The following is a 27381-nucleotide window of genomic DNA, read 5'->3' on the forward strand; positions in this document are numbered from 1 at the left end:
TTTCACTTTACAGGCATAGCGCAGTTTATAAGGAACCAATTATACGGGGAAACTTTCTCCAAAATAATAACTTTCAGTATCTCTAAATAATGAGATGGTAGCCATTTCTCAAGGAGAAACTTTCTCAAAAATAATGAGATAGCTATGTATCTGCACACTAATTATTATTTTGAGAAGGGTTCTCATTATAATGACTAACAGGATCTTTTTTTTTTTAATCATTACATTGGCGGAAACGGGCTTCCATACCATTGACTCTCTGACCTCAGATTGAACCTCTCTCAGGAAACGGCGGCTCCATCTCCAGACTAGCACAGCAGCAAAGGCGGGGACGCCAGATATCATCACAAACATAGATGTTTGTAACCAAAGCCAGTTTATTTAAAGAATATCAGGCTCGCTGAAAAAGGAAGAAGCATTACGCCGACAACTGATGCACAAGGTAGGTGTTTCGCTAGTTAGCTAAGCCAGTTGAGGAACATGCAGCTTGCTAGCTAGTACATTAACTCTAGTTACAGCTCATAGCTATCATGTTAGCCTTATTAGCTTGTAGCTGCTATGTCGACATAAATTATCGGACACTTTAGCTAGCAAGCGTTGGTTCTGGTAAAGTCTTAGCTTTTTACCGTAACAACAGACAACGGTAAAGTCGTTCTCGTGCCACGTAAATTAACGTTAACCTTACGTGACCTAACGAACGCTAGTTGTCTTCCGCCGTGATGGAAATTATATGGATATTATTGTCGAAAGCTCAGTAACATTTGTAGAACAGTTGTATTATTCTAACATTTTGTCACAATATGAACCGTTTTTATTTATTTTTGTTGCACTTCAATTGGGCACTTATTGCCACGCATAACGTTACTGGAATAAAATCCAGAGGTTACTCGAGGTCCGTGACGTTTTAAATAAATATAAAATGTGGGAGGAGTTTGGCCAGCGGAGCATACACGATTGTTGATGAACAGCTCAGGGGACGGTACAGAGTATATATGTTGATATCATATCAATACATTCTATGGTACAGAGCCGTGGTGGGATTCACAAATTTATACAATTTAAACGTCAATGCACTGTTGCGTTTCCCCGTTAACATGTAATCAAAAATTTGACTGCATTACCCTTATCATATAAAAGACCCCACAAATCTTAAGCATTAGCATTCAGATTTTCATAATCAATGTTGGACAGAATACAATCCTAGTGCTTTGAAAATTAGAGCGAATACATCGTTGTGTCAAAGATACTCAAGTGAGTGAGTTCTAAAAAAAACAAAAAAAACATTTCAAGTTAAAAATAAGATGTGACAATAAATCGGATTCATCAATTCATTTCATCCTAAACCAGCAGGTCTTTCCCCTATCTACTCTTGAAGTGAAAAGATGAATATGTCCATTCATATCTTCTCCTGATTTTGTGTTTCTTGGGAGCATTACTTTACTGCATAGGGCTGACTAAAAACCTTGCATAACATCATTAACATGCTAAATTAAAACAAAAAGCCCAATAAATTCAATTACACTTGTTTGGAGAAAACTTGAAAAATCATATATTTAAAAAAATAAAAAAAATAAAAAACTTTCTTGGTGAGCTTAATAATGAAACCAACTTTTTCCATAACTCTTTGCTATAATTGATAGGGGTGAGAATCTCTGGGCACGGCATGATTTGATTCCCATTCAAAGGCCAACGATTCGATTCTAAACCGATTTATTGAGTCATCTCAATGCAACCATTTTTTTATGTACATTTCCATGCTTGATTTAAATATACATATAAATCTGACATACAGTATTTGTCACACACAAGTTTCAATGACATGTTTTGTCTACTAAGGTTTTTATTTGTAGTCATTCCATGCTTAAGCCTTGAACATGCTTGTGAAAGTCATCTTCCCTCAGTGCTCTTTCACGTCAGAGGCTCAGTCATGTTTAAGGTGGATGATTGGCTTCTTAGAACATGAAACATGAGGTGGTCAGATGTAATGTGATAAAGTAGAACAGCCTATATGTGTTTTGCCTAATTATTTCATGTATGTCTTATTTGATCGTGTGTGTTTGTTTGAGTGTGTGTGTGTGTGTGTATACAAAACATTTTTACCTCCTTTTGGACATTTTTGTGTTTTCTTTCTGCACTCTTGCCTATCTTTCAGTCACTATGTTGTCCGATTTGTACATGTCTGGAGACAGTAAGTTTTAAATAAAAATCAACACACAATTTCTTTCTTTTTTTAACTTATCAGAATCAATTAATTGAATTGTGATGCATCTAAGAATCGATTATTTTTCCCACCCCTAATAATTGAGTATTACCACATGGGATGAAACAAACCACATTATGCTGCTTTGCAGATGCCTGGTCAACTTGACAACTTGAAGCCCAGAAAGAGGAAGAGCAGCTCCAGAAAGGTTTGTGTTACCCGTGTACAGGAGAACAGCCCTATAAAGAGCAAGTATTAACAGCCGCTATGTTTTGCTGTTTCTAACAAAGTATGTCAGAAGTCAAATAAATTATATAAAAGGACCATGTTTGATGCTTTTTACCCTTAACTAGACATTTGTAACTGGCTAGACTTTCACAACTGCATGAGAACTGTACTGAACACACACGTTAGGCTCTCTATTCAATGTGTTGCGTCCTTGCGGGAGTTAGATGACGTGCCCTGGTATAACACCAAAGGATGTTGATGATCATAGTTAATTTTATAACCCTGGTCTTTAACTCTCAGCCACAGGCTTCTACTACAAGGAGGAGATGTATGAAAAGTCCAGAGACACAGCCAGCCGCAGAGAGCAGCTCAGTAGTCAGTGGTTACAGCAAAGCAGACGATCCTCTAGAGACACTCTCCTGCATCAGCTGTGAATGCCACCAGTCTGCAGGCAGGAGGAGATGCTCAGCATCACCAGAGCTCGAGGGACAGGAGGGCAAAGAAAACGGACTGAGGACGGAGCTGGACAGCTGCGAAGTGAACAGCGTGTGGGACAAACAGGAGTCTGAGGACATGGATTGTGAAGAAACCAGCAAAAACATCTTCCCAGATGACGACAGTAATCAGATTCTTCCTGTGGAGCAGTTCTTTGGAAACTTAGATGTTGTACAGGTGAGCCTTTTTGGTTTCACTCCCTAATGGAGAGAATCTGTGACTCAATTTGGATTATGTTGCTTGCAAAAGGTTGTTGTAGATGAAAGCTTTCCCAACTGACAGCCAGCGTAGGAGGGGCTGTGTTGCCAAGACGATGACTAAACATAGATAAAGCAGCGCCCAACTAATGGCGCGACCCACTGCTCGTACCAGTCTTACTCGGCTCGGCCACGGTGCCCCGTCCTTCTTTTTCAATTACAGATTCAGTACTGCCTCATGTGTGAGGCGAGTGTGGCTGGTCGTCATAGCGCCGCTGCAGGAAACTGCCGTGACCTAACGTGATACACACACAGAACATCCCAAAAATGTGCTGTTTTTGGTTCTCAGCATGTGGATGTCGCCACAGCCAGAATACGACAAATTAAGTTTCAGAAGAAGCTGAGGAAGCAAAAAAAAACACCGCTGGCTAAACTACTTAAACACGGGACGCCCCCGTCTGTCACTAGCAATAATGACTCAGTGATTAGTGACGGTTCTCTCCGACCAATCAGTATTCTGCAGATTTTCACGTCACCTCTACTAAGGTAGTACTAAAAAAAGTACTTGTCAGTAGGTACCAGGGACGTTTCATAACCGAAAACCTAAAAAGGTGAATCGAGCAAGTACCATGTAATGGCAAAACGCTATAAATATACAGTTTGATAACTTAAATGGTGTAACCTCATGTCACTATGGCCTATGTTCAACCAGCAATATGTATTGGGCTGATTATCAACAGGTGAGTGCACATTTCAGGATGCAACAAAAGAGTCACGATGAACAAAAATCTCTTGTGTAGGGGGGTTCAGGGGGTAGGGCTATGTTAATGTGAATTGTATGTTTTTTATGCTGTTTTTGTTCTGATATCTATTGAACTGTAGAAGTAATATCAAAGAGATTCCCAGAAACTAAATGTGAAGCGAAGAATATGTCCATATTGAATAAATTACAAAATGTATTCCACAGGACTTCCCTTACAAATCGTCGGAGAGTTCCGTCCACGTTCAGAAGGAGAACAGGAGACGGCATTACTACGCACGAGAGGACAGCGAGGAAGAGGAGGCAGGCCTCAGCATCGTGCAGCGAGAAGACACTTAGTGAAGAGTAACTGCACTGATAACTGTTGTGAACTCACAGTCGTGCTTGCTGAAGGACATACAACGATCTGCGCTTCCGAACGCTCTCTCTAGTACAGCATGAGTGGCGGTGCTCATGACTCACTGGTAGGGGTGTAACAATTACCGGTGTTACGGTAAACCACGGAAAAAATGTTGACAATAACATTACCGTTGTCATTTAAAAAATCGTTATCACGGTGGATTACCACGGTGTGGAAACCGTGTGTCTCATCCTTCCCCGCTTCATACCATGTCTCCTGAAGTTGCAACGTAAGCGCACTGTGTAGCCTACTGGAAGTTGGAATCATGGCGGAAGGAGGAGATGACAGCTCTCAGGACATTTATCAACCCTCTAAGAGGGCTAAGTCTGAAACATGGGCATATTTTGGTTAGTAGAATGCCGAAGGAGTTGATTGAAGATAGTTATCCTGTCTGCAGAACGTGAAGGAAAAAGTTGCGGCTAAAGGCATTGCACACACTTTTAAAAATACCAAAATAATACAGAAAACCGTGACAACTTTGGTCACTGTAACCGTGAGGTTACATTTTCTTACCGTTACATCCCTTTTCACTGGTAATGAAGTTGCCCACTGCGATGTGAGTGAGAGAGGCATGAACTTGCTGTAGCTATATCTGCTGTTAGCCTACTATCATTGTATGAGTATATTTGCTTTAAGCCTGCTTCCATTACCCCGACATGAGCTGAAGAGATTCATCACAACTCCACAATTGCAGAAGTTGTTTGAGGTTAAAAGAAGCATGTATGAACTAGTTAACAGTTTGAAAGTCAGTTCTTGATGGTATACTTGAAAATTTGCAATCGTTGAGTTGACAAGGACCGTCCAACCACGCAACACTTAGTCCCAATTTCCATCGGTTGCAGAATGTCTGCGGATCGGCTCCGCCGTCCGTCAACACCCACCAGGTCCCGATTAGTTACGGAACGTTGAAATCACGTGGACACACAAGATCTCTCAAATTTATGTAAATAAAACCACATTTTGAAAGTTACCAGATGTTTTAATTTGTTTCTGTGCTCGACCTCCTGTCCCGCACTACCTACCGTGTGCTGAATTGAAGAAAAGACGCAGTCAGTGACCCATTGACTTTAAGGGAAACCTAATGACTCCGCGGCCTTTCTGCACCCGGTGGAAATTGGGCGTTGATCTGATAAACAATTTACTTTTTAGCATAGCTATAGCACTGGTATTAATATAGCCACCTGTGGCTGTTTATTATTTATTGCTGAATGTATGCTTCCAGCACCCGTGGTTAAGTTAACTAGGGTTTATCTGGAGGGTGTGTTAGCAAAGCACTTTTAGAAAAATCAGTCCACATACAATTTCATAATTTGAGTGCAAATTTGCATTTTTAGATTTGCCTTGATAGATGATACAGTGCTGGATTAAAACAACAAATTTAAACAAATGAGTAAAATAATCTCACAAATCTACACTATACAAGTTGTATAAATGTGATGAGGAAGGAGGGTACACATGCCAAAGAGCATTTCTATAATGAGAGCTTTTCATATCACAAATTCAATGTTTAACATGAATGTCATTGTTCACCAAGTGTCTAATATTCCTCCTCAACAGATCTGAGTGTGCTTGTGTGTGTTCTTTTGGCAGCTGCTTAACGCGCAACAAATCTATAAAATACAATATATGCATAAATAGGGCTGGGTATCGTTCCTAAACAATACTTTTTTTCGATACCAATTCACTGCCTATAAACTAATGAATTCGGTCCCCAGCCCTATACATATGCAGCCAATAGCCATTTTATGTTAGGTTCACTTTAACAATTATTATTAAAGTAAACAGACTAAAAAAAAAGTTGGTTCCTTTTGAGACTTTAGTGTGTACGTGAACTGAGGATAACTTACAACCGACTTTAAAAAATGTAATCGAACTTTGAGGTTGTCAGTAATTGCACTGTGTGATTCACTTCTATTCATCTGTCTGAATGGATTCCGCAATGTAATCACTTCATGCATTTTACACGGCCGTGCCAACACAAGGTAAAAAAAGAAATCCTTTTCATGATTTGGTTTAATTATGTTTGTCTAACAACGCACTGCCAGTCTGTATCAAAGCTCTGCAGCCTCACTGGTTCACAAAGCAGAATATGGTTTAAAAAAAAAAGTTACATTTCTGACCATCTGATCTTGCAACAGCAACCTTTGAGATAATTCTTCAGTGTAGTTATATCATCACAGTTCATACAAATGAATAAAAACAATTTTTTTCATAAAAGTGGAGTCAAAACTATTTACACCAAGCGCCTCTTCTTCCCTTTGACCTTCTGTTTAGCTTTGTCTGTGTTAGCGGCTGGTCTAAAAATCTGGTTGGGGTCACACAGCAGGTTGTGAGCTCCTTTCTTGTGGCACACGATGTGAACCAGTTTCAGGTTTTCCCTGGTGAACAGCAAGCAGTAGAAGTAGTTCAGGTTAACGTCGGCGCTCTTGTGATTCTGTAGAGCTTCCAGCAGAGCGGGAATGATCGTCCTCTTCTTTTCGATCCTGGACACAGGACGCAAAAACAAATGTTTCAAGTTTGTTCTTCAGCCATCAGGTATCAAGTTCCAATGAACACATCATCCACTGTTAGCAGTTATATCTCATCCCTGTGTACCAAACCTTAAAAGGATTTGGCTCTTGAGTTTAAATTCAATATTCATCTGAATGAGGCCTTCAATCCTCTAAGTAAAAGTTTTTCTGGCACTTCTTGATATGTTTGGTTTCACTCTGTCATTGTGTGAACTTACAGTACTCACTGCAGTGGTTGCACCATAGAAATAGAAAGAGTAGAACGGACTGCTTGCTGTGGTCATTTGACTAGTTTAACAGAAAATGACACTTAGCACTGTGCATTGACCATAGAAATGAGTTAGACCGGTATAATGGGCACAGTTTACAATGGTACACATAAGAATGTCCTTTCTACTCTCATTCGATTTGTATGGGTGAAACCCATGACTCAGTTCTAGTTCACGGAGGATAGAGGTCACATCCTTGCTGTCAGATCATTCAAATACTTGTATGTAAAAGAAAATGTATAAAAGAATGTTTTTGAATATTGCAGAAACTAGGCTTAGTTTGCCCTTTGTGATGGTGAAATGCTTTTTATGTATTTATTTTGAATAGGAGTCCAACCTGTGGTCCAGATTCCATGTGCTGAAAACAATCCTGCTCTCTCGGCTTCCGTAGGGGTTGATGGAGTGGAGAGACTGGCACGCCTGCTGCTCAAATGATCCCTGAGGAGGCAACAGAGAGGAAGAGCTGAAAACTCAAGGTTCACTTCTTTCTTATTCTTTTGCTACGTTGTGAGGAAAGTGTCACTGGAATTTATGGAAATGTAGTAAATGGGGAGGTAGCTCTGTATGCGGTTGTATTCCCGTAATACCTGGCAGGTAAACCATCCCTCCGGAGTACAGAGGCGGTTTGGTTCCTTTTCACTCCTGTCAAAGTAGCAGCCGTTGTGCCTTGCTGCCTTCAGCGTTTCTGCCAGGGATTTGCAAGCTTTCAGAAACTCTTCCCTGACTTTAGCCTTCTGTATGGATTTGGTGGCATCATCCACCTGAGAACCGAGACACAGAACCAAACGTTTAGATATTACATTATAATAGGATATTATTTAAATTCCTTAATAGAATTAGGAGTTTACCTCCTTCTTGTAGCCTCGTATCCTGCTCTCACAGTTGAACTTCATGTAGGCCGACTTTGTCTTGAATCGAGCATCAACACCTGAAATAAAGCAACATTTATTACACCTCAAATTATGACAAGTGCATGGAGAAAAAAAACTTTATATTTATTATAGCCTTGCTGCAGTTGGGCAAAAAATGGGAAGTTTTTCCTTTGGGTGGCTCATCTAATTTAATGTCACTCTGTCCTTTAGATTATGAAGTACAGTCTGCTATCTTCTAAATTAATCTAAATTCACATATTGCACAACGTAAACATCGCCAGTGTTTTTAGCATTAGTTCGGTTTGTTGTCAAAATGGAATAATTTGGCATGCATAAACAAACAGGGGACTATTTCATAAAAAGAAGTGTTATTATTTTCTTTTCTTTCTTTCATTGTGGCAGCAGTATGTTGCCGTACCAACCCATGAACCAAGCAGTTCAAGCGTGGGTGGGCAAAGTCTCTATTAGACTTTGTACAGTCTATATCGAGTGATCTTCTAGGGGATGGCTCCGGCGCCGCTGGAAGATTGGCCGAATGTTCCTGACTTTCGGCAAGATGCCCCTCACCCTCCACCTTCTTTGTGTTGGCATTTTACACCCCGGTAGATTTATGACTACTACGGTTAACTGCTCCTCAATAGCTTGACTATCTGTAGAATCTGAGTTTTCTGTTGCACGACTTAAACTGCTTTTGAACAAGCGCGGTTCACCAAAACGTTCCTTCCCGAGGTTATCTTGCAGTGGCTTCGTCCGGTGCTTAGCATTGACCAACACGATTGTGATTGGTTTAAAGAAATTCTAATAAACCCGAGCATGTTTTTCTTCCATCCCAGGAATGCTGTGGGGACTAGCCAGACCCTCTTCCGCCGCACTGTGGAGAAAGGTCTGGCATTGCAAAACTAGACTCTTTACCTTTGAACCAGTCCTCGTCCTCCTCTCTGCTCTCCAGCTCGGATCTGTCCTCCAGGTTGAGCAGCAGGTCAGTCAGGATTTTACGCCTTTTAGGAGAATGCTCATCAGACAGGAGACCTTTTGCCGCTTCAACGAGGTCAGCCGCGTGCCGGTCTGTGCTCAGTAACTGGCCGATGTCACACACAACTGGAATAGGAACCACAGCGGTTATAGGTCATAAATCATCCCGGCTACCTCGAAACTAACAGTGTGTCTGGTCAGGAGAACACATACACAAGTGTAGAGGTGAAGTATTTGTCTTGATTTTCTATTGGTGTCTGAGAATGATTCACCTACCTCCACTCCATGTCTGATCTCTGCAGAGAAGAACAAGTTCTGTGTTGTCTGGCAGAGTGGGGAAGAATTCCTCTGTCACCTTTGTCCCATCCTCATACAAACAAACATGTGCACCAGAAGATGGCAACTGGAATAATGGACATACAATAATGATGAAAGATGTTTAAACTCAAATAAACAATTGGAGCAAATATAGGACATTTTCTTTCTTTTTTTTACCCAAAAGGGTTAATTTTATTTTACTTTGTGTGTAAGACAAATCCTGAGCAATTTCAAATATGTATTTATTTTAAAAATAATTACATTTTTGAAATGGTTCAAAGAAATATATTTAAAAATGTATTTCTTTGAGTTTCACATCATTCAGAGGAATGCCCACTCGCGCTCACTGTCTTACACTGGGAATACTGTGATAGCCATCTATGGCCAAAAAAAAGTGTCCAGAATTTGGGAAATGCTTGGGCTGATTGTCAGCTATATAATCATGAAAGCTGTTTTTACAGAATGTGCACACGAGTCATGACAGAATACGGTGATCTGCATTTCTTTCTATCTATGACACACTCTGTTCAGATTATTTATCTTGTGTGCACACACCGCCTGGCCTCCTTTGAATGGAGATGAACGGCTGACTATCTCTGAAACCCACTTGGTCATATGTAACATGACATTTGAAAGAAACATGTTTTAATTGATCTTTATTATAACACATATGCTGTGTTGCTTGCATTATATTTATGCACACTAGTTTTAGTTTAGTTATTTTATCCTGTTGCTACCATGGATGTATGAGTTGCTACATACCTCTCTGACCTGTGCTTTGTGACATTTCCCTCATGTAAAAAGGAAGTTGTAGCCTATCTGTAAATAACTTTGTCGAGAACATGTTAACATATCTCTTAATCCAAGTTGTCTGAATGTAATGTAAAAACCTATTTTCTCCCCCAGTTTTAAGATTGCCCATCTATGACCCTACTTGGTCTAACCCAAAGACTGTGTACTCATGTTTACAGTCCATGGTCTGAACCAAACCGCCCCTATCTCGAACTGTGGTCATGTGGAAGTTAGGTTTGGCAATGCGAGACTATAATTAAACAAACAGATAAAGTTAAATGTACCACCAACGCTGAAAATATGTTCACTGCACCCTCAACCATTCACTTGTGTCTCACCGACGACTCCCGATTTACAACAACCAACATGTCCTCACTGAAGAGAAAGCGGAAATAGCGGTGCAGTTGTTGAAACAAGCCATAATAAAACACCCGAGCTCACCTGCAATAACTTGCAGCCTTTTTTAAGCAACTGCTTCACATCTTTTGCCGCAACTCCGTACTTTCTGCTTTCATTACAACTCCTAATTTTCACAGGTTTATTTTTCCCGAAGAGGCCAAACATTGCACTGTTGTTAGTCTGTGTGGTTTGTACCTACCGCTTCCTTCTTCTTTCTCTTGAGGCTGACCACTTAGCGGTGCATGGTGTGTTGCTGCCCTCTAGAGTTTCTCTTCGTCTTTGCTCGATTTCTTTAACTGTCAGTATGACAAGAGAAAGGAGACGCTATGTATACTGATACATTTGTTTGTTTTTTAATGGTATTTACGTTAGTAATAGTAGCCACACCATAAAAACCACAAATAAATTCACTGACTGTTGAAGTTGTATGCCTACAGTATTATATTTGCTTCCATACAAATGGAATTAATATACCTATATATGACAATATACTTGAATTAATGCAGATTGGTAAAATGTTGTTTCATGTAGAACAGAACAAATGGGAGGCAACGTGCTAATTTACAACACTTGTTTTTATTTTTTAATGTAGGCTTATTTATTCCTATGCATGTATAGCCAGAATAAATATGCATAGCCTACATCGGGTTTATTATGTGATGTTTATGGGCCCTCTACAGCAGGGAGGCACGTGTGATTGTTTGACAGTAATGGCACAGACTGTAGGTTAGCCTACACCCAAAATGCAGGTGGTGAGCCTGTGGCTGTACAAATCAAAAGGAAACTAGATAACTAAGGCGTTGTACCTTTAGAGTCCTATCAGCACACGGCCCTCCAATTCTGGCACCCAGAGGAATCCATCATGTAACATTGCTAACCTAAAGCAATACAACAGTTGTGCCCTTAATGCCCTCAACTGTATTATACTTAACCTTCTGACTCCCCTGGAGGGCTTTTTCAGACTCAAGAAATGGAATGACATTGAGCATGCATGGAAACATCATATCTTGCCATGGCTGTATTTGGCCTTTTTCGGGAGATTGTCTCTAACAGGGATACTTAGTTGCAGACAAAACAGCATTTCCCACAGCAATTCATTTAATTCCCCCCTTGTGCCCGGCACACTGAAGTCAGACCAGATCCTCAAGTAAAATGGGACAATAAAATCTAACATTTTGCGCCTAAACTTTTACAGCCACTCAGGGTAATTTATATCCTTTTTATGAAGACCACAGATCCTTTACTGTAATGGGCCACCTTAAATTGAAATGTTTTAGCTTAAATTAGCTATTTGGTGAATTCAGTTGGATGTGGTATCAATGTTACTAGCTAAGTCTACCACTAGTACTACTACTACTACTACTAGGTTACTGCTACAACTACTTCTACTAATTCTAGCTTCTACTAAAGTTGCTCACGTTACTTGACCTACTATTAAATCGATAATAGTTCTATCTTTAAAATAATTATTTTATACAATTGTATATGTCTGTTATGCGTTATTGTAAGTAGTGGTACTGAAAAACTGGATGTTTTGTTTGTTGCATTTATGGAGAACCGTAAACTGTTGCGATGTATCCATGCTGGTGAGCTGTATGGCAAAGTGAACATTACCATAGCAACTGATACAGCGCGATGGAAAATACCAAATGAGAGGTATAGAGGATTTACTGCGAATAGTGAAAAAATTGTGTGTAGATCTTTAGTTACGAGGTTAAACAACTCGTTGCATAAGTACTTCCATTGTGTGTTATATCTCTAGAATTTGTTTTATTTTTTCACTCATGAACACTTCTGATCAAATCATTGATTTATTCGGCTAACCCCTCTGCACCGAGTTGTACAATCCAGTTACAATATGGCGGCTGAGGGTTTGAAAATCTAGCTAAACGGGTAGGTAGAAATACATCCATGGATAGCAAAGGTTCCCGTTCAACAACTGAGTTGCACGCTACTTTTCAGAATATTTGCGATGTAATTCTCAACTTTCTATTAACTTTCTAGAACATGGTCAAAACAGAAGACATATCCACCATGGCGGGCGGATGGAAAGAAGTGTTTGAAAGAAGCCGTGTGGTTCCTCCGTCCAGTCAAACAGTCCGCCTGGCTGTGGAAAGCCACTTCAACCAGTCTCACGGCTTCCAGCTTAGCCTCAGCCGGCTCACTGCAGCTCACCTCCCGCAGGTGATTGCTCACAGCTAACGAGAAACTCTTGGTAGAGATTTAGAAAATAGTTTTGCTCATGTCAAAATACAGTAGTGAATAAACGCAATTAAATTGTGTGTAGCTTGGTGTTGTCCAGTTGAGTCCATTGACATACGTCATTATTTAGCAAATATATGATAAAGGCACATCTCGCCTATGGTACGTCACAGTACGTCTCAGGAAAACTAGCAAAATTCCGTCCAAAAAGTGTATGATTAAATGTGATTTTGCATTTTTATTAACTTGTCAAGTGCGTTGCACTACATAATATCATTGTAAGCATGCTATGGATCCACTTGTAAATTCGGTTAAGAGATCATTTACCAAACACCTCTGCACAGTTAAAAGTAACCCACAATTGTCTCATTGAAACATGAAACACTTTAAAGACGATTTATCATTTTGTGGGATGTGTGTTAGTGTATTATAGGCTGTATGTGAAGCTGCAGGATTTAGAGTTTGCATCGTGTATTAAGATCTTGAAACTAACTCATGGATGTTCTCAGAGAAGTTGAGCAATAAACAATTGGAAGACTTTAAGGTTTATGTTTTCATACACCTAAATCTTTTAGGGTGAGAATTACGTTTTACTTTTCTAATGTGGGTCTTTTCCCTCTTCACTCCTAGGAGATATCAGAGGGGGATTATGATGTGACCTTCCAGTTGCGAGCAACCCTGTTTGATAGAAACCACCAGCACTTCTTTGGAAATACATGGAAGAGCTCACCTCAGAGGATGAAAAACAGCAAGATCTCCTTCAATGAGGTAGCTTATAAAACTGAAATAAGACAAGATAACATCCGATGACACGCAGCTGGGGTTTTCTGTTTGTTAGTTTTTTGGTCTCTATTTTAAATTCCTCATGTTGTTATGAATAGCAGTGGATAGATGATTATCTAGTGAAATCAATGCCAGTTCAACCCTAAATTACATTCATTTAGCACAGCCATTATTTAATTATAACCAACTCAAAAACTGCACCACCCAAGGCTTTCAACTAGAACTGATGATTGGAATGTGTTCTTCTGTGCTCTTGTGAACACTTTTAGCCTAAACTCAGCAAGTTGCATCCAACGATAACCATCTTATAAGCGTTCCTGTCATTGACATTTTTTTGTCACCCAGCAAGTTGAAGAAGAACACAATTTATGAGGGTTATTACGGATAATTTTTACACATTTTACTAGGTACCTTTTAAATGGATTTTTTTATTTATTTATTTATTTATTATTATTATTATTTTTTTTTTTTAAAGATTATTTTTTTGGGCATTTTAGGCCTTTAATGGACAGGACAGCTGAAGTTGTGAAAGGGGAGAGAGAGGGGGAGTGACATGCAGCAAAGGGCCGCAGGCTGGATTTGAACCCGGGCCGGCTGCGTCGAGGAGTAAGCCTCTATACATGGGCACCTGCTCTACCAACTGAGCTATCTGGGTGCCCCTTTTAAATGGATTTAATATAGACACAATGAATAGTAGTTCAATTAGTAATCTGGCAGACGCAACAAATGGCAAGTGTTTAGTAAGTGTTACAGGGTAAAGACATTAATTAATGGTTTTTACTAAGCATATAACAGTAACAGTACACAGCTACAAGTGTATACAATACAAACAGGTCAAGTACACCAGGGGATATAAACGGAAAAAAGAAAATAATTTAATTTACATAAATCATTTAAAAAGCACAAATAGTGTGTCTGTTCAGCCTTGTTATTACTGCAATAGGATATAGCAGCAATAGGGTTTAATGTGAATGGACAGCTCTATGAAGTTAGATGTTTTATTTTGGAATTTGGACTTATGGATGTAAAATGTGGTCCAAATTAAAATCAGGTTATTACATTTGATGGTTCTAAATCACAGTGTGACGGTGGTGATGTAAGAAGTCAAACTGTCTTCTAGGTTTAGGATTTTAAGTATATTCCCTATAAATAGTCATAACTAAATTAGCAAGAATAACAAAGTTTAACAACTGTGTTTGGCTTTACATATCTGTAGTGTTTGGAATGATCCGGTAAACCCGTGAAAGCATCTTGTTCCCACCTTGCAATTGTGAGTGTGGAGGCTTTGGTGTGTTTTTCTATTACTACTCAGCCCCTCAGTTTTCCCATTGCCACTGAACAGATGTGAACAAAAAGATTTGATTGATTTGCAATCAACATCTAATAGCTTCCGTGGCGGTATTTTGGCCTCTTTGGTCTCCATAAATTTGATTACTTCTCTGCTCATTCACACAAGTGAACAATAACAGACACTTTTGACAGCTCACTGTCACTGTCATTAAAGGTTTAACTTTCACAATTGACAGGTTCAGCTGCCCACTAAGAAGCATTGCCAGTTTGTTGGCAGCAGATACATAAAACCTGTGTGAATTAAAATTGAATTAAATGAATTAAAAAGAGACCATTTGGCTTAACTGCATCCATCCGTCACCTTTAACATCACAGCTAAGTTGTGTGAAGCCTTTTGCCACAGAGTTACAGTGCAGCACACTAGGCAAATAGCCGGGCATTTAGAATTTTTGCCAACGCCAAAGGAAAATCCCCAGAGCCAAAACGTCTTTGACTTCCAGGAGTTAACTCCCCTCTCATTCACAGCCGCTATATCTTTACGAATATAAAGAGCAGAATGCAGGAAAGGGATTGATCCAAAAGGTTTACAGTAAATCTTCAGTATCACAGTAGATTGTGTGACTGAAAGAAGTGTTTGTTGAATACATTATCATGATAAATGTATAAAACATGATACAACTCCAGCCATTTGGATGCCTGTCTTTTAGCGTTTGGAGGCAAATTTGGTGCAATTACATGTACAACATGCCACTATAGTATTTAGTCTCTTTTGGGTGTGGTTATATTTCTGCTATGGTTAAGCTCCTCTTAACACACAACACTAAAGACTTAATGGTGTTTTGTCTTGTTTTTGTAATACACTTTTTGTGTGGGGACATTGTAGGTCTTTATTTGTATAGGACACCTTAGATTTGAAAGGGGAGAGAGAAGGGAAAAGACATGCAGCAAAGGGCTGCAAATACACATTTTTGTGAGTCACTGTGAATGAAGTTGGCCTGAAGTTTCAGTCAAATGTGGGGTTTCGAATTGCACAGAAGTCTGCTGCCTCACTTTGTTGCACTTCATTTCTTTACTTTTTCCAATCCTTGTTCTCCTTTGTAATACTGATTACACAAAGAGAACAAAGAAACAATTTTTGATGTCAAACTGTGTGATGTACTCTATGAAAGATGTGCTTTGATGATGAAACTTCAAATTACTCATTGAAAATGTTGAAGATAATGCAGAGGCTACTGAAGACAAAATATATGACCCTGATATTGAAATATGCCACAAATCATATTATTTTCATGGGATTCATTCCACCTGAAAGGATCTCTTTTGTTTAGCTAGGCACCCTCCGGCCTGGTATGTCCAGGCTGCTTTGGCGGCTTGTTACCTGCAGGTAAAGTTAAAGTTGATGGCTTCAAACAACCCTTAACGAATCACTGTGGCGAGATAAGATTTAACTTGAATAAACAAGGGTACCATGGTATTATGTTAAAAGATTGTGTCCCTGAGTCAAAGAACAGCGAAACACTGTTGGGCAAGAACGCCATGTAATTTTGAGAACTACTTTTACTTGTAGTTTCATCTTTTTTTTGCAGGTAAATTCTTAAAATCAGATTAGTCTACACCATCCTGTTAATACCTGTGGTCAAGAAGATGTATTTAAAAGCAAAGCATGTAAAAGCGGTAAAACATAAGAAATAGACTTTTTGAGCCTGTTCCTGTTCGTTGGGAAGGGAGGAAGAATGAGGGAACAAGCAAGACTTGAACTGCCTCTTCTTCATACATCAATTCACTTCAATTCAGCCATTTCCATCCAGACATTGGGGGGATCTGCCCTTCAGTTCAATAGATGAAAGGGTCATTAGTTGTGAACTACAAAATGTACCCCTATGTGGTCTCATCACTTGAAAATGTGTCTCCCACCATCGTGTTTACCATTTCTTCCAAGTTGTTAATGTTTATTTTGAGCAGTTATCTGGGGAACAGCTGGGTGTCTGTGTTCTCTTTCAATCAAACATCTGAAGGCCTCTGTACATCCTGGTTGGAGGCTAGTCACCCACTGCTTTATGATCGCCTTTGAAGCACCGCTGAGCTCCTCTGTTGCCTCCAACGTTGAAGACGCCTGATCTGCTTACAGTGTGAGCTGTTGTACAAGATGTTTAGAGAAACTGTTTTTTTAATGGAAAGAATAGCGTGAGCTGTAGCTGGCTGATAAATGCAGAGTGTTGCATAAGTCTCTTTACAGAGACACCAATGAGTCACAGCTATGGCACATTCTGATTTCCAGATTTGTCACCATCTGTTTTCTCTCCTTTCCACTGCTTGATGTTCTTTTGATCGAACAATCTCTCACAGTGTATAGCTTTACTTTGATCCACCGTAATAGTCATAGCCAGTATAACCCACTTGCTATCCCAATAAGCGTCCAAATCCCATTATCCATCCAGGGTAATAATATAAACCACATCATATCCTATCAGGATGATAAAGTGGGGCTGGCTCTCTGTATCGTGCCGCAAGAGCTGCACTAGCTTTTTTATTGGATTTGGCCCGATGCACTCGCATTCATGCTGGTGTTTATGAGTGGCAAATTACTGTTTGATATCCAAATAATGTCAGAGGAGGGATCCTCTCTTAAGTTATAGGAGCGGGTGGAAATTACAAGGTCCCCACCTACCCCCAGTCAGCCATGATGGATTGGTTTTAATATTGGGTGAAAAGCAAAGATGCGGCGTTGTTAAAGAGAGAAAGTGGGAGCTCTTACTGAATCTATTTTCTTGCTTTGTCTTTGCATTTCTCTTTTCCCCAGCAGAGGCAAGACGTCTTGACAATGAAGAGGTCTGTTGCTTTTGGTGCCACTTCTCGAGTTGTTATTGAGTTGCAGTCTTGTATAAAGTACTTGAAAGCAATACTTAAGTAAAAGTAAAAGTATCTTACCAGAAAATGACTTTGGTAGAAGTTAAAGTCCCCTTTTAGAATATTACTTGAGTAAAAGTGTTAAAGTATATGATTTTTGATATTTACATAACTTAAGTGTCTTAAGTAATCTTCTGATTTTAAACTGTAGCTGTTCTTCCGCTCGCCGGCTATCAAGCCATTCAAAGCTAGCCAAGGGGGGAGACCTAAAGCCTAGTTTAATAAAAGTAATTTGTCATTTGTATAATTTGTTGTTTTGTCGTGAAAAACAATATTGAGCTTGTAGTTGAAAAAGGAGCCTCATATAAGAATGACATTTTATGTATGGAGTCCGTTCATTCGCATTCAGAGATTGACACTTTTTGACAGGGAAAATGGCGGATAGTGTAAACAACTGCTAACGTGATCTGCTCCCAACTTTTCTTTTTAGTAAACTCTGTGTACACAAAAAATGGCTGCAAAGCTTGTTTACAGCCAGCATATCAGTCCAATAAATCCACATAAAAAATGTAGGCCTTTGCTTTAATATAGGTCTGTTTGCGTGGATGCACAAAGGTACATTTTGCTTATTGGACATTTTCTGAAGATTTTGCCTCGATTCTGATACTAAAGAAGGCCATTTTGGTGTATGTGCTTTAAAAAAAATATGTTTTAAAAGAAAATTGAATCGATATACAGCCAGTGGACTATTGTCCCGTTTTTGTCTTTATGATGTCCGTTATGATGTCTTTTTTTTTTATCCTGGTACAAAGTCCAGTATAAAGCAGACTACTTGCTCTTTCTCACCAGTTGCTGGATTGTTTGAAAACTGTTATGATATTTTCTACAAGGGAGCTTTCCATGCTATACATAGGTAGTGAAAGCTGTGGACAGTAGAGGGCAATGTTGTGCTGCAGACAGCGCAGGAGTTGAGAGACTGGAGGAGGCAGGGAGAAATGTGCATCTTTCTGCATGGCCCTTACTGTGATCAGTCCATTTGAACTCCCTGCCTTCGCAAGGAGCCTGGTTTCTTTTCATATGTGCAACATTATCAGGCCGACAGCTGGGCTTAGGAGAAAAGGCCAAGTTTTGTTCCTGTCCGTGCAACCTCTGTTTTTCCAGCTCACCAAATGTTGTTTGACATGACGTAAGTAGCCCTGCACAGAACAAACTGGAAGCAGTACACACACACATGCACACACACACACACACACACACACACACACACACACACACACACACACACACACACACACACACACACACACACACACACACATTTTTATTTATCTACGCTTTATTATTTTTTCCCTTCTCCTAACCTAAACCACATGTCTACACCTAAGCCTTATGCTAACCCCTTAACCCTACCCTAAACTAAAGTGGCCCCACAGCAGAATGGACTGTCATGTCTTGGTCGCCACAATGTGATGAAAAAAACAATACCCCTCAAGACCATATGCACCAACATGCACACACACAGCCTTATTACAATACTTCAAAGCACTGAAAAGCAGAAGAAGACAGTGCTTCACCAATGGGAAAACATTTGAACATCAGTCATGCAATTCCTCTGCTTTTGTTTCGTGAGTAGTTGTTCTCTAAAGAGCAAACTGGTTTCAAAGTGAAGAATCCCATATGGTTCAAACTTGGGCTCCTGGCAGGAGTCACATTTATCTTGTAAAGCACAAGTTTCTCCTCAAAGCGTACCATGTTGCCAAATTTTAGCTGTCAGTGTTGTAACGAAGCTACAGTTAAAGCCTCCACCCCTCCCATTTTTGGGTTGCTTTCTAAAAGGAGGCACATACTCTAGAAAGGCTGGCTCAGCTGAAGAAAAACTTCTCTTTTGACTCTGGTATATCTGTTGTTGTGTGCTATATTCACAGTGTTTGCAGTCTATCACGTATGCTTGCACACGTTATTTACGTGAATATCTATTCAAGCATGTCCATTCAGCTGTCAGGTAGGAAGAAGCTCTGCCCTTTTCACCAGTGTTTTAGAGAAAGGTGGGATTATCTCTCATGTCAACTCTTTAACAAATTGAGAATAAATATGTTCCTTCCTGTTAAAAAGTGTTTAAGTGTAATGGACTGACTACAAGCAAATACCTCTGATGGAAGAGCTGGGGCACATTTGACTTGTAACATGTAGTTTAGCTGATTTAGGAATGATGCTTGTGTGGCCTCTACATTATGGACAGCATAGCGGGATGTTTCTGCTGGTATCCATATCAGGGTTCTACATTTTTTACATCTAGGGACAGGTATCTGTTTCGTATGTTATTGATTCTGATATCAATACTGGTTGTGCTTATCGTTTTTGATATTCATTCATAATTCTTTAAATAAAAGAGGGACTTAATCTTAAAAGATTTATCAGAATAATAGTCCAGCTTTGCCAGACTTTTCCTCCCCACAGTGCTGCAGAGAAGCGTCTGGCTAGTCCACACATCATTCCGCAGTGGGAGAAAAACAAGCTCTGGTTTATTGGCATTTCTTTAAACCAATCACAATCGTCTTTGGCGGTGCTTGGCGCCGAACGGCGCAATGGTGCTGCTGCAAAATAGGAATGATCTTCTTTTGGTGGGGCATTTGTAGGTCCGGCTAAAAAGAGTGACATCTGGCAGAATTACTGGTGGCACTGGAGCAAGATATAGTGGAAGTGGAACGTCGTAGATATAGACAAACAGTACAACAACTAATTTGCATGCTTAGCTTATGCTGTGTTTTATTTAGTTACTTTGCTAAAATTAGCCTACTCTTCAGTACCCATCCCCATTGCAGCCAGAAATAATTAAATGTTTAACAGTTAATAGCCACGTGGTGTTCTTACTTTGCCTGATCAGCACTTGATTGACATCTCTCTCTTGCTGCACCTGATACGACAGGTCAACTTACACGTTATTATTCTTAATGTCAACCTTAGCAAAGGTGTAGTTAGTCAAGTTAACTGGTTGTGCAGAGCCTTTAATCATCAATGTTCATTCTTGATCTCGGAAATAGTAGTTTGACAAAACAATGCAAACTAAAGGTCCATGTAATATAATTCAGAAGCAAGTCTTATGGTATATAAGGCAGAAAAAACACAGCTTTACACTTTGCGGCCTATGTGTTCTTTAACCTGTTGCTATGGATTTGCATAGATCTGCCTAACTGGGCCGTTTTAATAAAAAGACTGATTAGGTCTGTTATTTGCATGTGGAAGGCTTAAGAGAATGTCAAGATGGTGACATGGCATAAACACACATTCACCACACCACAAAGACTGACAGCAATCCGCGCTGCCTCACTGTGAATGTGCTCAGTTTATTTAGAGTTTAAGCATCACACCTGGTTTGACATAGTTGGCTGTTGGAAAGTGTTTAGCTGCAGTTTCCTTTTTTCCTCACCATCACATTTAAAGCGGAATGTTTTTTAAACACTTCCATAAGCTGTGTGTTAAACAGCATGTGATGTAAATATTAATCACAATACACATTTTTGCTCTGCGATGCAATGTGCTGTGGTGTTGTGCTATTCATACTTCTATGGTGTGCTTTGCAGTCAAACGTTTAGCTTCTCTGGCTTGTTTGGGAAGCTGTCTATGCTGTGTATATATATATATATTTCTCATTTATTCCTTATTTTCAATGATTATGAGTACATTGTCATGAATATTGTAAACATTATCGCCTCTGTTTTAAATATGTTGCTAGATTTAGACCTTTTATTTGTTGAACAAGTAGGAAAACAAAAAATTGTTGTCAGTGTAAGTCTTAGATTGATAAAATATTCCATATTTTTCCTACCATTGACAATGAATTTTCTCCTACTAACACCTAGGCGTGGTTAATATCCAAATCCTGATGTAGCTTATTACTCATGGCATAGAGCTCTATTGTTGTTCAAAACTATTTAAAACACACACTGAGCCAATACCGTTGGGGTGGGTAACATGTTCCTTCATTACAATGAACATGGGCACTGAGTTAATTTTTGGCAGTCAAAATATTCCGAGACAGTCTAAAATTGTTGGGAGTCCTCCTTTGAACTGCTTAGAGCTCAGATAAATGGCCAGCAGTAAAACATGAACTTATATTGAGTTTTGTTATGTTCTGTCTTCCATTCTCTTTTTACAAGGCATAGCACTTCCTACAGTAAATGTAGTGAACCCATGAAACCTGCCTGTGTGAAAAGCCAAATGATTGAAGGACCAAGGAGCTGCTACAGCAGCAAAGACAGGCCTTCGGCTTACCTTGGGGCTTAATTTCTTCTCCCAACTGGCATGCCACACTAAGAGATATACACTTCAATTATACATAGGGATGGTGGGGGCGAAGATGCCGCTGCCTTGCCTGAGAGCTGATCAATATTTCAGCTCCAAGGGGAGCAAACATCTAGTGGAGCAGCTGCTGCTTAACAGCTTTACACACTGGAGTGGCACACCCGTAATACACAGCTATATCTTGTAGGTGTGTGTGCGCGCGGGTGTGTGATCGAGAGAATTCAAGGGCCACAAGAGTTACTGCCTAGGTGATAGTTGGGAGAGATGAGAGCCTCGAGGGGCTGTTATGTTTGTGTATGTGTGTGAGTTATTTTTGTGTATGTGTGGTACGCATTGACTTGATTCCAACTTTATTGTTCTTAGGCCATTACTAGCTAATTTCTCTTACCGTCACTCCCTCTTTTTCTTCCACACATCCAAATATGCATGCGCGCAAGCGTCCATGAGCGTGACACTCAGTTCTGGAGCTTGTCCCTATAGTTTTGCTATCAGTGGGTCTCCATCATGGTGTAGGGTAGAGAGACATTGAGACAAAGATAAAGAAAGAGATTCTGTCTGTCTTGCACTTTGTTGTTCCAGGCTTTGACATATCAACTTTTTTTGAAATATACCTTTTTAGAATACCTTTTTGAAGTCAGGCAGTGTTCCTCCAACCCTTTCCATTGTTGTATATCTCCTTCATTCCTCCCTTATTGTGATGCATCTCCAGCATTCAGTGCCCGCAGTTTGACTGTGAGGCATTTCAGACAGGATTTACAAAATGTCAGGAGACCAAAACCTGGGTGACAAACTAAGACTTTACCCAGCGAGAGCTGAGATCTGTCATTGGCAAAGCTGGGGATGTTGTAGAATGCAGAATATTTGGATTTTGTTGGAGTCAGGAACAAGACAGTGAATTTCAGACATACTGGAGCTAAAATGAAGAACAGGGACTTGGTGAAAAGGTAATGGGTGTTGTATTGATTAGGCGCTTTTTCTTATGTGCACACATGTATAATGGAAACTGGATTCAGTGTTGATGTCAACAATAGGCTTGGACTGCCATTGAATCAAAATGGAAATAAGGAAAATGTCAGAATGGCTACGCTGCTGTATTACTGTTCTTTCATCTTGTTAATTTCTCAACTGCCTCAGACCAGCCTTGGCTATGATCCCAGGCATATAACCTGTCAGGACACATGTAACTCAGAGTAGACCGTTCCTGCTTTCAGGACTGTAGTGCGTTTTCAACTTCATCTGTTATATATGAGTTACTTTGGAGCCATTATCCATCTTTGTCAGTGTCTGTTATCCCCACATAGTATCTAGAGAGAAATAGTTTGCCTGTTTCTTTCCAGTAATAAAAGTGTGTTTTCATTCAAGCATTCAAGCAAGGAATCAAATACTCAATGGAATTGTGAAAATTTTCCTCGCTTTATGTAGAGTCCGAGGATGATCACTTTGGTACTACTACTTCTCAGAGTATCCTGACCTTTATTATGAATAGTCTTTAGAGGATGTTACCTAAAGGTTCTAGTTACCCTCCCTAACATTTTTTAGCACTATAATCAGGTCAAAATCCCCCTTGGACCAACCCACTGACCTATGTTTATATTGTAAGGATAAATGGCAAGATTGTCACTTTAATCTTTAAAGGTGCCCTGCCACACAAAACTGTTTATACTACCGCATTTTGTGAAATATATTAGGTCAATATGTGTTAGTGTTATGTCTGAATGTGAAAATGAACTGCTTCCTCCTCTGTCAGCTCTAGCCACTGAAAAGAAATAAGCGGCAAAATCAGGCCAAATACAAAAGCTGGTCAGTCACGTTGCATGAGCTCAAGACTATTCATCAGCTCACCCAGTTGCGTTAGGTCAAGGATACCGATAGCCAGGCTCTTTTATTGGCTAACTGTTAGCCAATCGGAGTCAAGCAGCTTAGTTCGTTGAATATTAATGAGAACTGGCGCAAATTGAGCCGAGTCTTTTTGCAGGGTTTCTATACCACACTAGATTGGCTTGAAACAACGTAACCAATCAATTTTTCCACAAATGTTACGGAGGACATGGACTGCAGACATTACTACAAAGTATTGAAATATGTGTGGCAGGGCACCTTTAATAAATCTAAAAGACGGATTGCCATGACATGAACTGAACATTTGTGCACCTTAGACGATGAACCATTTCGGACAACCATTTTCTTTTTTCCAACAACACAAATGACAAATATTTCCTACTTGACAGTAACGTATTTTTAATATTGCTGCTTTACTTGACATTGAGAATACCAAAATCATAAGCAACAAAACCACAGAGTGGCTCATTATTTAGATTCAGTTATGTGAAAGTAAATGGAAGCAAAAGACTCAAAAGGTAAACGTATTTAAAAAGGTATTAATGTGTACATGCTGCTGCAGTGTAGCAAGATGGTCAGCCATGATACTCGTCATAGATCTTGTGCTGCGAGACAGCTGGCATAGAGCCACCGTATCAAGAGACTAGACTTTATTCAGTTAGAATCTGTGGTGATTGGAGCTAGGTGATTTATACTCTCTGCTAAACATTTTGGCTTTGCATCTGCAAGTATTTTTGCATTACAGATGGCAAATATAAAAAGAAAAGATAACCGAGACCATGAGATGTGGTTGGAAGCCTCGGAAAAACTAGTAAGCAGACCAGGAGTGGCTATACCCTTTTGTGCTAAATAAACGTTTTATTTTCCTATGTTTATGGAGACAGTACTGAAAAGATTTTGAATTTTTGGTCAGTACCAGAAAAGTATTGAGGTTCAGATGTAAACATTCTGGCTGGGTATTGTTATCTAAAATGAGAATTAAAGGTTGGTCACCTCTAAATAGTTTCACTAGCTGTTAAAATTCTCTGTAGTCTAAAATTGCCTCAGATGAAGATTGTTTGGAAAAATGAGACTTGCTGGTCGATGAAAGTCTGCTGATAGTCTCTGATAGAAATTGCATCACGGTCACCCTCATTCCTTGGAGGGATTCCACATAATTGGGCTGTTTCTCCAATAATTGCTGCAGTCCTCTCATTTGTGGCTGATAAATCCACATTTCCCTGTCCTCCACCTGTTTTTTTTCTTGTTTTTTCTCTCTTTTTGCTTTGTCTTGACAACAAACTTAAAAATCAATCCACTTTTTTCAGGCAAAGTTGGTTTACTCGAGTCGGTATGGTGTGTTCCGTGCCGTCATCTGTCCGGAGTGGTCCAGTGGGGCCGTCGGCCTTTGTTTTGGCCGACCTGACATTCTCAGTTGGAAGGCAAGCACTACCAGAAGTCTGACTCAAATGACCAATCTGATTGTTGGAGGGCAAACCTGGAAATGAGGAGCAGTTGACTAGAGTCTCTCAAAATCGGACAAAAATCTTTTAAAATGACCTTTGTTGATCTGAAATGGAGACAGATTCAGCCACTAAATGGCCTATTTCTCACTTAAATAGTTTTCAGAAACACGTTTTGTTGAGTAAAATATGAGATCGTTTTCTGAACAAGCCGTTTGTCTGGTTGTTGTCAGGGACTTAAGCCTCTTTTTTTTCGTGCATCAGTCACTCAGGTGATAGAAAGAACACCTTTTGAGCCTTCAACTCCTCAATCAGCTACATTATGCTGCTTGTTCTTTTTTCACTTGTCATGCTTCAAGGTTTCACTAGCTGCCTCCTCAGCTTCTACAGTGCTTATCCTGCAGAATGGCCCTCCTTATACAGTATATACAAGTTCAGAAGTGTTTTATGCTAATGGTAAGATGTAGGCATACTTTTTTACAAGGATCCAAATTTACTTATTTTAACTATGCAGCAAGAGATAAAACTGCTGCCTGGTTTGCACCGTTCTTTAAGTGTTTCCCCAAGGTTGACTGCTTTGGCCCGGCAGATGGGATTTACATACAACTCTTTAAAGTTTCTTTAAATATGCATGAGTTATCTTTCCAAATATTTAACGGTTACTTTTCGAAACACTCTTGACATCGGCATGAATTAGATCCACTGCATCACATTTATTTAAAAAGAAATTGTCAAGCAACAACAATGCCCTTGGCTCTCCTGCTGTTATAACAGACATGTAATGTTAGCACAGACAGTGTCATTTCCTGGCGTTGCACCGCTGAGGAATAATTTAAAAGGAACAACTTAAATGGATATTTAGCGTTATTTTGGGCATTAAATGTTAGTGTTTTAATGTACAGGCCCGACAGGCCTTGGTAACTCTGTATATGGTATTTTTTTCAGACTGTTAAGAATGATGACATTCTCACTATGTGGGTATACTAGAAGAATTCAAAGTATAGGTCTCACTTTGTTCCTTATAAGTGAGACCCAACTGGGCACCAGAGTAGCCTGATAATCAGACGTATTGCAGTTTTGTTTCTCTTCATTAAACATGGAATGTTGTCTTGCTTGTCCACACAACATTCCGGGATGGAAGAAAAACGTGCTCGGGTTTATTATCATTTCCAGACATTGTGTTTTTTTTTCTCTTTGTATTTGGTGTTATTTTGCCTCAATTAATCACATACAGGTACATGTTCCTTTTAGGTCTTTTTGAGTTAAAAATGCCCTGTCACACGTATTGTATTACTTTGTGGTAATGGCTGAAGTTCTACCATAGACTCTGTAACATTTTTTGTGGAATAAATGCCTTGCTTACCTTGTCTCAAGACATTCTAGCGGGTTAGAGAAAGCCTGTAAGAAGACTCAGCTTTATTTGTGACAGTTGTCATTAATGTTCAACAAGCTAAGTGGCTTGATTCTGATTGGCATCTAGCCAGTGAGAGCCTGGCTACCAATATCCTTTACTCTGCTCAACTGGGCAAGATCTTGAATAGTAATGAGCTCAGGCAACATGACATCAGACTGACCAGCTTTTGTAATTGGTCTGATTTCTCTGCTTTTTAGTGGCTAGAGCTGACAGAGAAGGCAGCAGTTCATTTTCTCATTGACAACATAACAGAAACACATATTAACCTAACACTTAAAAAAATCCAAGTAAAACTGTTTTATGTTGCAGGGCACCTTTAACACAGAAGCAGTAAGCAGTGGCGATGGAGCATTGATCTAAACGTTTATGCTGGTTGAAGAACTGTTTGCTTTAGGATTTGTTATTTTGACTAACATCAACCATTTTATCTACGTCAATCCCATTCACACTTTTTTGGGCAATTTTATTGGGTCTGACACAGGATGATATTTCCATTCTATGTTCCTCCTACAAAGCTGTGATGAGAACCGCAGCAGACTGACCCGAATTGCTAAAAATTTTTTTAGATTGTGCCAGTGATTCAGTGGTCTGAATTTGGCCAGGTCCTTTTGCCTTAACTTTCATTTAGCCTAGGTGAACCAGCACTTAATTTAGGTACACCCTGTCACGGCACAGGATTTTTGTCTTGGAGACATTGTGCTTTTTTAACGTTTCAATTCAGAACATCGATGTTCTTTCAGCAAAAGCACTGTTCCCAGTCATGCTTTGGCCACACTTTTTGAAATAAGCACAATACATAATGTTGTGATAGAGTGTGGCTGTGAGTCAGATGAAGCCATATCACCTGAAG

The 27381-nt window shown here is 39.6% G+C and overlaps 3 protein-coding genes and 1 long non-coding RNA gene across 7 annotated transcripts in view; 2 read left to right on the forward strand and 2 right to left on the reverse strand.

Moving 5' to 3' along the window:
- Nucleotides 1-216: 216 nt before the first annotated feature.
- Nucleotides 217-4963, forward strand: c7h1orf174 (chromosome 7 C1orf174 homolog). Its single transcript, XM_034875523.1, has 4 exons — nt 217-442; nt 2352-2408; nt 2729-3100; nt 4088-4963. Exons 1-4 carry the CDS (start codon nt 434-436, stop codon nt 4217-4219), a joined length of 570 nt encoding a protein of 189 aa, XP_034731414.1. The 5' UTR covers nt 217-433; the 3' UTR covers nt 4220-4963.
- Nucleotides 578-6044, reverse strand: LOC117946994. The gene is made up of 3 exons (XR_004657136.1): nt 5958-6044; nt 2002-2004; nt 578-587 (listed from the first exon to the last, which is right to left on the reverse strand). It is a non-coding gene; the product is annotated as an uncharacterized LOC117946994 (long non-coding RNA).
- Nucleotides 6045-6279: 235 nt separating this feature from the next.
- On the reverse strand, nt 6280-10655 carry dffb (DNA fragmentation factor, beta polypeptide (caspase-activated DNase)). The gene is made up of 7 exons (XM_034875522.1): nt 10455-10655; nt 9180-9306; nt 8844-9029; nt 7908-7987; nt 7647-7820; nt 7397-7497; nt 6280-6763 (listed from the first exon to the last, which is right to left on the reverse strand). Exons 1-7 carry the CDS (start codon nt 10575-10577, stop codon nt 6514-6516), a joined length of 1041 nt encoding a protein of 346 aa, XP_034731413.1. The 5' UTR covers nt 10578-10655; the 3' UTR covers nt 6280-6513.
- Nucleotides 10656-12245: 1590 nt separating this feature from the next.
- nphp4 (nephronophthisis 4) overlaps nt 12246-27381 on the forward strand; it is a 143056-nt gene continuing 127920 nt past the window's right edge. The window contains exons 1-3 of one of the 4 annotated variants that reach the window (XM_034875512.1): nt 12246-12336; nt 12417-12596; nt 13245-13382. In XM_034875512.1, the coding sequence (XP_034731403.1) occupies nt 12420-12596; nt 13245-13382 (315 nt within the window). In that variant the 5' untranslated portion in view covers nt 12246-12336; nt 12417-12419. Of the gene's footprint in view, nt 12597-13244; nt 13383-27381 lie in introns of all 4 variants that reach the window. The other 3 variants (XM_034875513.1, XM_034875514.1, XM_034875515.1) reach the window with 3 other exon arrangements.

Source organism: Etheostoma cragini, chromosome 7 (assembly GCF_013103735.1).
Source record: "Etheostoma cragini isolate CJK2018 chromosome 7, CSU_Ecrag_1.0, whole genome shotgun sequence".
Classification (NCBI taxonomy): domain Eukaryota; kingdom Metazoa; phylum Chordata; class Actinopteri; order Perciformes; family Percidae; genus Etheostoma; species Etheostoma cragini.